Genomic DNA, 12117 nt, shown 5'->3' on the forward strand with positions numbered 1-12117 from the left:
ATGTGTTGTCAGGACATCAGTAATGTGTTGTCAGGACATCAGTAATGTGTTGTCAGGGCATCAGTAATGTGTTGTCAGGGCATCAGTAATGTGTTGTCAGGACATCAGTAATGTGTTGTCAGGGCATCAGTAATGTGTTGTCAGGACATCAGTAATGTGTCGTCAGGACATCAGTAATGTGTTGTCAGGACATCAGTAATGTGTTGTCAGGACATCAGTAATGTGTTGTCAGGACATCAGTAATGTGTCGTCAGGACATCAGTAATGTGTCGTCAGGACAACCATCAGGACATCAGTAATGTGTTGTCAGGACATCAGTAATGTGTTGTCAGGACATCAGTAATGTGTTGTCAGGACATCAGTAATGTGTTGTCAGGACATCAGTAATGTGTTGTCAGGACATCAGTAATGTGTTGTCAGGACATCAGTAATGTGTCGTCAGGACATCAGTAATGTGTCGTCAGGACAACCATCAGGACATCAGTAATGTGTTGTCAGGACATCAGTAATGTGTTGTCAGGACATCAGTAATGTGTTGTCAGGACATCAGTAATGTGTTGTCAGGACATCAGTAATGTGTTGTCAGGACATCAGTAATGTGTTGTCAGGACATCAGTAATGTGTCGTCAGGGCATCAGTAATGTGTTGTCAGGACATCAGTAATGTGTTGTCAGGACATCAGTAATGTGTTGTCAGGACATCAGTAATGTGTCGTCAGGACATCAGTAATGTGTTGTCAGGACATCAGTAATGTGTTGTCAGGACATCAGTAATGTGTCGTCAGGACATCAGTAATGTGTTGTCAGGACATCAGTAATGTGTTGTCAGGACATCAGTAATGTGTTGTCAGGACATCAGTAATGTGTTGTCAGGACATCAGTAATGTGTTGTCAGGGCATCAGTAATGTGTTGTCAGGACATCAGTAATGTGTTGTCAGGACATCAGTAATGTGTTGTCAGGACATCAGTAATGTGTTGTCAGGACATCAGTAATGTGTTGTCAGGGCATCAGTAATGTGTTGTCAGGACATCAGTAATGTGTTGTCAGGACATCAGTAATGTGTTGTCAGGACATCAGTAATGTGTTGTCAGGACATCAGTAATGTGTTGTCAGGACATCAGTAATGTGTCGTCAGGGCATCAGTAATGTGTCGTCAGGACATCAGTAATGTGTTGTCAGGACATCAGTAATGTGTTGTCAGGACATCAGTAATGTGTTGTCAGGACATCAGTAATGTGTTGTCAGGACATCAGTAATGTGTTGTCAGGACATCAGTAATGTGTTGTCAGGGCATCAGTAATGTGTTGTCAGGACATCAGTAATGTGTTGTCAGGACATCAGTAATGTGTTGTCAGGACATCAGTAATGTGTTGTCAGGACATCAGTAATGTGTCGTCAGGACATCAGTAATGTGTTGTCAGGACATCAGTAATGTGTTGTCAGGGCATCAGTAATGTGTTGTCAGGACATCAGTAATGTGTTGTCAGGACATCAGTAATGTGTTGTCAGGACATCAGTAATGTGTTGTCAGGACATCAGTAATGTGTTGTCAGGACATCAGTAATGTGTCGTCAGGACATCAGTAATGTGTTGTCAGGACATCAGTAATGTGTTGTCAGGACATCAGTAATGTGTTGTCAGGACATCAGTAATGTGTCGTCAGGACATCAGTAATGTGTTGTCAGGACAACCATCAGGGCATCAGTAATGTGTTGTCAGGGCATCAGTAATGTGTCGTCAGGACATCAGTAATGTGTTGTCAGGACAACCATCAGGGCATCAGTAATGTGTTGTCAGGGCATCAGTAATGTGTTGTCAGGACATCAGTAATGTGTCGTCAGGACATCAGTAATGTGTTGTCAGGACAACCATCAGGGCATCAGTAATGTGTTGTCAGGACATCAGTAATGTGTCGTCAGGACATCAGTAATGTGTTGTCAGGGCATCAGTAATGTGTTGTCAGGACATCAGTAATGTGTTGTCAGGACATCAGTAATGTGTTGTCAGGACATCAGTAATGTGTTGTCAGGACATCAGTAATGTGTTGTCAGGACATCAGTAATGTGTTGTCAGGGCATCAGTAATGTGTCGTCAGGACATCAGTAATGTGTTGTCAGGACATCAGTAATGTGTCGTCAGGACATCAGTAATGTGTCGTCAGGACATCAGTAATGTGTTGTCAGGACATCAGTAATGTGTTGTCAGGACATCAGTAATGTGTCGTCAGGACATCAGTAATGTGTTGTCAGGACATCAGTAATGTGTCGTCAGGACATCAGTAATGTGTTGTCAGGACATCAGTAATGTGTCGTCAGGACATCAGTAATGTGTTGTCAGGACATCAGTAATGTGTTGTCAGGGCATCAGTAATGTGTCGTCAGGACATCAGTAATGTGTCGTCAGGACATCAGTAATGTGTTGTCAGGACATCAGTAATGTGTTGTCAGGACATCAGTAATGTGTTGTCAGGACATCAGTAATGTGTTGTCAGGACATCAGTAATGTGTCGTCAGGACATCAGTAATGTGTTGTCAGGACATCAGTAATGTGTTGTCAGGACATCAGTAATGTGTTGTCAGGACATCAGTAATGTGTTGTCAGGACAACCATCAGGGCATCAGTAATGTGTTGTCAGGACAACCATCAGGGCATCAGTAATGTGTTGTCAGGACAACCATCAGGGCATCAGTAATGTGTTGTCAGGGCATCAGTAATGTGTTGAGGCTGTCACATCATTGTTAACGTGTCTGTGTGTGTGTGTGTGTGTGTGTGTGTGTGTGTCTGTCTGTGTGTCTGTGTGTGTGTGTGTGTGTGTGTGTGTGTGTGTGTGTGTGTGCACCTGTTTAGGTAAGAAGCAGGATGTATGGTTCGTGGTGGACCCCCAGACAGGAGAGAAACAGACCAGCCTCTCCACATCATCATCTGACTCCATCTGCCCCAATGCACCACTGCTATACATAGGAAGAACAGGTACCTAGTCAACACTACTGACTCCCATCAGTCCTGCTATACATAGGACAGACAGGTACCTAGTCAACACTACTGACTCCCATCAGTCCTGCTATACATAGGACAGACAGGTACCTAGTCAACACTACTGACTCCCATCAGTCCTGCTATACATAGGACAGACAGGTACCTAGTCAACACTACTGACTCCCATCAGTCCTGCTATACATAGGACAGACAGGTACCTAGTCAACACTACTGACTCCCATCAGTCCTGCTATACATAGGACAGACAGGTACCTAGTCAACACTACTGACTCCCATCAGTCCTGCTATACATAGGACAGACAGGTACCTAGTCAATACTACTGACTCCCATCAGTCCTGCTATACATAGGACAGACAGGTACCTAGTCAACACTACTGACTCCCATCAGTCCTGCTATACATAGGACAGACAGGTACCTAGTCAACACTACTGACTCCCATCAGTCCTGCTATACATAGGACAGACAGGTACCTAGTCAACACTACTGACTCCCATCAGTCCTGCTATACATAGGACAGACAGGTACCTAGTCAACACTACTGACTCCCATCAGTCCTGCTATACATAGGACAGACAGGTACCTAGTCAACACTACTGACTCCCGTCAGTCCTGCTATACATAGGACAGACAGGTACCTAGTCAACACTACTGACTCCCATCAGTCCTGCTATACATAGGACAGACAGGTACCTAGTCAATACTACTGACTCCCATCAGTCCTGCTATACATAGGACAGACAGGTACCTAGTCAACACTACTGACTCCCATCAGTCCTGCTATACATAGGACAGACAGGTACCTAGTCAACACTACTGACTCCCATCAGTCCTGCTATACATAGGACAGACAGGTACCTAGTCAACACTACTGACTCCCATCAGTCCTGCTATACATAGGACAGACAGGTACCTAGTCAACACTACTGACTCCCATCAGTCCTGCTATACATAGGACAGACAGGTACCTAGTCAACACTACTGACTCCCATCAGTCCTGCTATACATAGGACAGACAGGTACCTAGTCAACACTACTGACTCCCATCAGTCCTGCTATACATAGGACAGACAGGTACCTAGTCAACACTACTGACTCCCATCAGTCCTGCTATACATAGGACAGACAGGTACCTAGTCAACACTACTGACTCCCATCAGTCCTGCTATACATAGGACAGACAGGTACCTAGTCAACACTACTGACTCCCATCAGTCCTGCTATACATAGGACAGACAGGTACCTAGTCAACACTACTGACTCCCATCAGTCCTGCTATACATAGGACAGACAGGTACCTAGTCAACACTACTGACTCCCATCAGTCCTGCTATACATAGGACAGACAGGTACCTAGTCAACACTACTGACTCCCATCAGTCCTGCTATACATAGGACAGACAGGTACCTAGTCAACACTACTGACTCCCATCAGTCCTGCTATACATAGGACAGACAGGTACCTAGTCAACACTACTGACTCCCATCAGTCCTGCTATACATAGGACAGACAGGTACCTAGTCAACACTACTGACTCCCATCAGTCCTGCTATACATAGGACAGACAGGTACCTAGTCAACACTACTGACTCCCATCAGTCCTGCTATACATAGGACAGACAGGTACCTAGTCAACACTACTGACTCCCATCAGTCCTGCTATACATAGGACAGACAGGTACCTAGTCAATACTACTGACTCCCATCAGTCCTGCTATACATAGGACAGACAGGTACCTAGTCAACACTACTGACTCCCATCAGTCCTGCTATACATAGGACAGACAGGTACCTAGTCAACACTACTGACTCCCATCAGTCCTGCTATACATAGGACAGACAGGTACCTAGTCAACACTACTGACTCCCATCAGTCCTGCTATACATAGGACAGACAGGTACCTAGTCAACACTTCTGTATTCTAACGACAACACACTATAGGACAGACAGGTACCTAGTCAACACTACTGTATTCTGAGTACAACATACCGTAGGACAGACAGGTACCTAGTCAACACTACTGACTCCCATCAGTCCTGCTATACATAGGACAGACAGGTACCTAGTCAATACTACTGTATTCTGAGTACAACACACTATAGGACAGACAGGTACCTAGTCAATACTACTGTATTCTGAGTACAACACACCATAGGACAGACAGGGAACTAGTCAATTCTACTGTATTCTGAGTACAACACACCATAGGACAGACAGGGAACTCGTCAATTCTACTCTGTTCTGTTCTACTCTGTTCTGTTCTACTCTACTCTGTTCTACTCTACTCAGTTCTACTCTACTCAGTTCTACTCGACTCAGTTCTACTCTACTCAGCTCTACTCTGTTCTACTCTACTCTGTTCTACTCTACTCTGTTCTACTCTACTCTGTTCTACTCTACTCAGTTCTACTCTACTTAGCTCTACTCTACTTAGTTCTACTCTGTTCTACTCTACTCTGTTCTACTATACTCAGTTCTACTCTACTCTGTTCTACTCTATTCAGTTCTACTCTACTCAGTTCAACTCTACTCTACTCTGTTCTACTCTATTCACCTCTACTGTCCTCAGTTCTACTCTAATCAACTCAGTTCTGCTCTACTCAGTTTTACTCTACTCTACTGTCCTCAGTTCTACTCTAATCAACTCAGTTCTGCTCTACTCAGTTCTGCTCTACTGTCCTCAGCTCTACTCTACTTTACAGTACTATACTCTATCCTATTCCAGAGTACATGATAACGATGTATGATACGAAGACACAGGAGCTGAGGTGGAACGCAACATACAACGACTACTCTGCCCCGCCGTACGATGAGAAACACGACTACAGTACGTACACAATGATAATACAATGTACTGCAGTAGGTACACAATGATAATACAATGTACTGCAGTAGGTACACAATGATAATACAATGTACTGCAGTAGGTACACAATGATAATACAATGTACTGCAGTAGGTACACAATGATAATACAATGTACTGCAGTAGGTACACAATGATAATACAATGTACTGCAGTAGGTACACAATGATAATATACTGTACTGCAGTAGGTACGCCATTATACTATGATGTACTACAGTAGGTACGCCATTATACTATGATGTACTACAGTAGGTACGCCAGTATACTATGATGTACTACAGTAGGTACGCCAGTATACTATGATGTACTACAGTAGGTACGCCATTATACTATGATGTACTACAGTAGGTACGCCATTATACTATGATGTACTACAGTAGGTACGCCAGTATACTATGATGTACTACAGTAGGTACGCCAGTATACTATGATGTACTACAGTAGGTACGCCAGTATACTATGATGTACTACAGTAGGTACGCCAGTATACTATGATGTACTACAGTAGGTACGCTAGTATACTATGATGTACTACAGTAGGTACGCCAGTATACTATGATGTACTACAGTAGGTACGCCAGTATACTATGATGTACTGCAGTAGGTACGCCATTATACTATGATGTACTACAGTAGGTACGCCAGTATACTATGATGTACTACAGTAGGTACGCCAGTATACTATGATGTACTACAGTAGGTACGCCAGTATACTATGATGTACTACAGTAGGTACGCCAGTATACTATGATGTACTGCAGTAGGTACGCCAGTATACTATGATGTACTGCAGTAGGTACGCCATTATACTATGATGTACTACAGTAGTACGCCAGTATACTATGATGTACTACAGTAGGTACGCCAGTATACTATGATGTACTGCAGTAGGTACGCCAGTATACTATGATGTACTGCAGTAGGTACGCCAGTATACTATGATGTACTGCAGTAGGTACGCCAGTATACTATGATGTACTGCAGTAGGTGCACGCCAGTATACTATGATGTACTGCAGTAGGTACGCCAGTATACTATGATGTACTGCAGTAGGTACGCCAGTATACTATGATGTACTGCAGTAGGTACGCCAGTATACTATGATGTACTACAGTAGGTACGCCAGTATACTATGATGTACTACAGTAGGTACGCCAGTATACTATGATGTACTACAGTAGGTACACCAGTATACTATGATGTACTACAGTAGGCACGCCAGTATACTATGATGTACTACAGTAGGTACGCCAGTATACTATGATGTACTACAGTAGGTACGCCAGTATACTATGATGTACCACAGTAGGTACGCCAGTATACTATGATGTACTACAGTAGGTACGCCAGTATACTATGATGTACTGCAGTAGGTACGCCAGTATACTATGATGTACTACAGTAGGTACGCCAGTATACTATGATGTACTACAGTAGGTACGCCATTATACTATGATGTTCTTATCTAGTTCTGCACAGTATGATAATGCAGTTGTTTCTCCAGAGATGGCCCATCTTGTCTCCAGTGGGGATGGGTTGGTGGTGACCGTAGACAGAGAGTCAGGCACGTTTACCGTCAGGTAATTACTGTGTTCCCCAACCAGACAGATAATTAATGTGTTTCCCAATAAACACCTGTTACAATAAACACCTGACAGGCCTGTTACAATAAACACCTGTTACAATAAACACCTGACAGTCCTGCTACAATAAACACCTGCTACAATAAACACCTGCTACAATAAACACTTGACAGGCCTGCTACAATAAACACCTGACAGGCCTCTTACAATAAACACCTGACAGGCCTGTTACAATAAACACCTGCTACAATAAACACTTGACAGGCCTGCTACAATAAACACCTGACAGGCCTCTTACAATAAACACCTGACAGGCCTGTTACAATAAACACCTGACAGGCCTCTTACAATAAACACTTGACAGGCCTGCTACAATAAACACCTGACAGGCCTGTTACAATAAACACCTGACAGGCCTGCTACAATAAACACCTGACAGGCCTCTTACAATAAACACCTGACAGGCCTGTTACAATAAACACCTGTTACAATAAACACCTGACAGGCCTGTTACAATAAAAACCTGTTACAATAAACACCTGACAGGCCTGTTACAATAAAAACCTGTTACAATAAACACTTGACAGGCCTGCTACAATAAACACTTGACAGGCCTGTTACAATAAACACTTGACAGGCCTGTTACAATAAACACCTGACAGGCCTGTTACAATAAACACCTGACAGGCCTGCTACAATAAACACTTGACAGGCCTCCTCTCCTCTCGCTGTCTCTAACCCTCCTCTCCTCTCTCTCTGTCTCTAACCCTCCTCTCCCCCCTCTCTCTGTCTCTAACCCTCCTCTCCCCTCTCTCTGTCTCTAAGCCTCCTCTCCTATCCTCTGTCTCTAACCCTCCTCTCCTATCTCTCTGTCTCTAACCCTCCTCTCTCTGTCTCTAACCCCTCGTCTCCTCCTCTCTGTCTCTAACCCTCCTCTCTCTCTCTCTCTGTCTCTAACTCTCCTCTCCTCTCTCTCTGTCTCTTATCCTCCTCTCCTCTCTCTGTCGCTAACCCTCCTCTCTCCTCTCTCTCTGTCGCTAACCCTCCTCTCCTCTATCCCAGGTGACGTCCTGTGGATGCAAACTATGGGTCACCTGTGGTGGGGGTTTACCTGTACAGCCAGGACTCTCTGAGACACGCCCCTCACCTGTCAGTTGCCATGGAGACGCTGCGTTACCTCACCTTCGTCCCAACACACACACACCATGAAGTGGAGCTACCAGTTTGTCACTGAGCAGGCTAGCACACACACACAGCTGGTGTAAGACACACACACACACACACACACACACACACACACACAGACACACACACACAGCTTGTGTAAGAGTAGTTTAATCACCTCAATTTGCTCAATTTCCACATTATTTATTACAAGATTTAGTTGAGCTTTAGGGTTTCATGAATGATTTGCCCTAAATACAATGCTTTTAGTTCTTAAATTATTTAGGACTGACATTTCTTGCCACCCATTCTGAAACTAACTGCAGCTCTTTGTTAAGTGTTGCAGTCATTTCAGTCGATGTAGTAGCTGACGTGTATAGTGTTGAGTCATCCGCATATATAGACACACTGGCTTCACTCAAAAGCTAGTGGTATGTCGTTAGTAAAGTAAGGGCCTAAACAGCTGCCCTGGGGAATGCCTAATTCTCCCTGCAAGGGGCCTAAACAGCTGCCCTGGGGAATTCCTGATTCTACCAGTAAGGGGCCTTGACAGCTGCCCTGGTGAATGCCTGATTCTACCAGTAAGGGGCCTAGACAGCTGCCCTGGGGAATGCCTGATTCTACCAGTAAGGGGCCTAGACAGCTGCCCTGGGGAATTCCTGATTCTACCTCAATTATGTTGGAGAGGCTTCCATTAAAGAACATGCTCTGTGTTCTGTTAGCCTTTCTTCCCCAAAATGCCATTATCCAAAGCTTTTTATTATCATTCTTTCTGTCATTTATCTTTGTTTCATAGTTTAGTTTCTTCTTCTTTTAATCAGTTTAGTCACATGATTTCTCAATTTGCAGTATGTTTGCCAATCGGTTGTACAGCCAGACTTATTTGCTATTCTTTTTGCCTCATCTCTCTATAACCATACAATTTGTTCAATTCCTCATCAACCACAGGGGATTTTAACAGTTTTTACAGTCATTTTCTTAATGGGTTGCATTACAATGTAATTGACGGTGTTTCAAACCCTCTTTTTCCTGTCATTCTTTATGTCATTTATCTTGTGTGTTTTAGGCCCACTCTGTATGTGGGGAAGCTGGATTCTCATCTGTACGCCTCCACCTCCCTGGTTCACGACGGAGTCTCTCTAGTGGTCAGTACAACTCTCAATCAACAGCAAAAAAAATTCACTGAGTGGACAAAACATTAAGAACACCTGCTCTTTAAAAAAAAAAATGACAGACTGACCAAGTGAAAGATATGGTTCCTTTATTGATGTCACTTGTTAAATCCACTTCGATCAGTGCAGATGAAGGGGAGGAGACAGGATTGTGTGTGTGTGTGTGTGCCATTCAGTGGGTGAAGACAGAAGATTTAAGTCCCTTTTGAACGGGGATGGTCATATTACGCAGCAGTTTGAGTTCACTGCTGGGTTTTACGTACTCAGTGTCCCCCGCTGGGTATCAGGAATGGTCCACCACCCAAAAGGCCACGCTCCTGCTGGGTATCAGGAATGGTCCACCACCCAAAAGGCCACGCCCCCTGCTGGGTATCAGAATGGTCCACCACCCAAAAGGCCACGCCTCCTGCTGGGTATCAGGAATGGTCCACCACCCAAAAGGCCACGCCTCCTGCTGGGTATCAGGAATGGTCCACCACCCAAAAGGCCACGCCTCCTGCTGGGTATCAGGAATGGTCCACCACCCAAAGGCCACGCCTCCTGCTGGGTATCAGGAATGGTCCACCACCCAAAGGCCACGCCTCCCTGCTGGGTATCAGGAATGGTCCACCACCCATAAGGCCACGCCTCCGCTGGGTATCATGAATGGTCCACCACCCAAAAGGCCACGCCTCCTGCTGGGTATCAGGAATGGTCCACCACCCAAAAGGCCACGCCTCCTGCTGGGTATCAGGAATGGTCCACCACCCAAAGGCCACGCAGCCAACTTGCCACAACTGTTGGGAGGCATTGAGTCAACATGGGCCAGCATCCCTGTGGAACGCTTTCTTCAGAGGCCCTTACGAATCGAGGTTGTTCGGAAGGTGTTCCTAATGTTTTGGTACACTCAATGTCTACGCACAGCAGCCAATCTGCATGTCTACACAACACCACAGCAGCCAATCACTATGTCCACACAACACAATCTCAATTCAACGGCTCAGACACAAGAGGCATGTGGCAGGGTCTACAGTCAATCACGGACTACAGGAAGAAATCCAGCCCAGTCACGGACCAGGATGTCTTGCTCCCAGGCAGACTAAATAACTTTTTTGCTCGCTTTGAGGACAATACAGTGCCACTGACACGGCCTGCAACGGAAACATGCGGTCTCTCCTTCACTGCAGCCGAGGTGAGTAAAACATTTAAACGTGTTAACCCTCGCAAGGCTGCAGGCCCAGACGGCATCCCCAGCCGCGCCCCTCAGAGCATGCGCAGACCAGCTGGCTGGTGTGTTTACGGACATATTCAATCAATCCCTATACCAGTCTGCTGTCCCCACATGCTTCAAGAGGGCCACCATTGTTCCTGTTCCCAAGAAAGCTAAGGTAACTGAGCTAAACGACTACCACCCCGTAGCACTCACTTCCGTCATCATGAAGTGCTTTGAGAGACTAGTCAAGGACCATATCAACTCCACCCTACCTGACACCCTAGACCCACTCCAATTTGCTTACCGCTCAAATAGGTCCACAGACGATGCAATCTCAACCACACTGCACACTGCCCTAACCCATCTGGACAAGAGGAATACCTATGTGAGAATGCTGTTCATCGACTACAGCTCGGCATTCAACACCATAGTACCCTCCAAGCTCGCCAACATCAAGCTCGAGACCCTGGGTCTCACCCCGCCCTGTGCAACTGGGTACTGGCTTCCTGACAGCCAATCAGCATGTCTACACAACACACAGCAGCCAATCAGCATGTCTACACAACACACAGCAGCCAGTCAGCATGTCTACAATAACACACAGCAGGCAATCAGCATGTCAACACAACACACAGCAGCCAATCAGCATGTCTACACAACACACAGCAGCCAATCAGCATGTCTACACAACACACAGCAGCCAATCAGCATGTCAACACAACACACAGCAGCCAATCAGCATGTCTACAACACACAGCAGCCAATCAGCATGTCTACACAACACACAGCAGCCAGTCAGCATGTCTACACAACACACAGCAGGCAATCAGCATGTCAACACAACACACAGCAGCCAATCAGCATGTCAACAACACACAGCAGCCAATCAGCATGTCTTCACAACACACAGCAGCCAATCAGCATGTCTACACAACACAGCAGCCAATCAGCATGTCAACACAACACACAGCAGCCAATCAGCATGTCTACACAAACACAGCAGCCAATCAGCATGTCTACACAACACACAGCAGCCAATCAGCATGTCTACACAACACACAGCAGCCAATCAGCATGTCTACACAACACACAGCAGCCAATCAGCATGTCTACACAACACACAGCAGCCAATCAGCATGT

General features: G+C 45.3%; 2 protein-coding genes across 2 annotated transcripts in view; both read left to right on the plus strand.

Annotated features, from left to right (window-relative positions):
- Window positions 1–7450, plus strand: part of ern1 (endoplasmic reticulum to nucleus signaling 1) — a 47374-nt gene extending 39924 nt beyond the window's left edge. Inside the window, exons 6-8 of the mRNA XM_064953319.1 lie at window positions 2849–2971; window positions 5725–5826; window positions 7371–7450. Coding sequence (XP_064809391.1) covers window positions 2849–2971; window positions 5725–5826; window positions 7371–7450 — 305 coding nt within the window. The remainder of the gene's footprint in view (window positions 1–2848; window positions 2972–5724; window positions 5827–7370) is intronic.
- Window positions 7451–10000: 2550 nt separating this feature from the next.
- The window catches only part of LOC135525607 (zinc finger protein 271-like), a 10590-nt gene continuing 8473 nt past the window's right edge, over window positions 10001–12117 (plus strand). The window contains exon 1 of the mRNA XM_064953329.1: window positions 10001–10648. Coding sequence (XP_064809401.1) covers window positions 10001–10648 — 648 coding nt within the window. The remainder of the gene's footprint in view (window positions 10649–12117) is intronic.

Source organism: Oncorhynchus masou, chromosome 5 (genome assembly GCF_036934945.1).
Source record: "Oncorhynchus masou masou isolate Uvic2021 chromosome 5, UVic_Omas_1.1, whole genome shotgun sequence".
Classification (NCBI taxonomy): domain Eukaryota; kingdom Metazoa; phylum Chordata; class Actinopteri; order Salmoniformes; family Salmonidae; genus Oncorhynchus; species Oncorhynchus masou.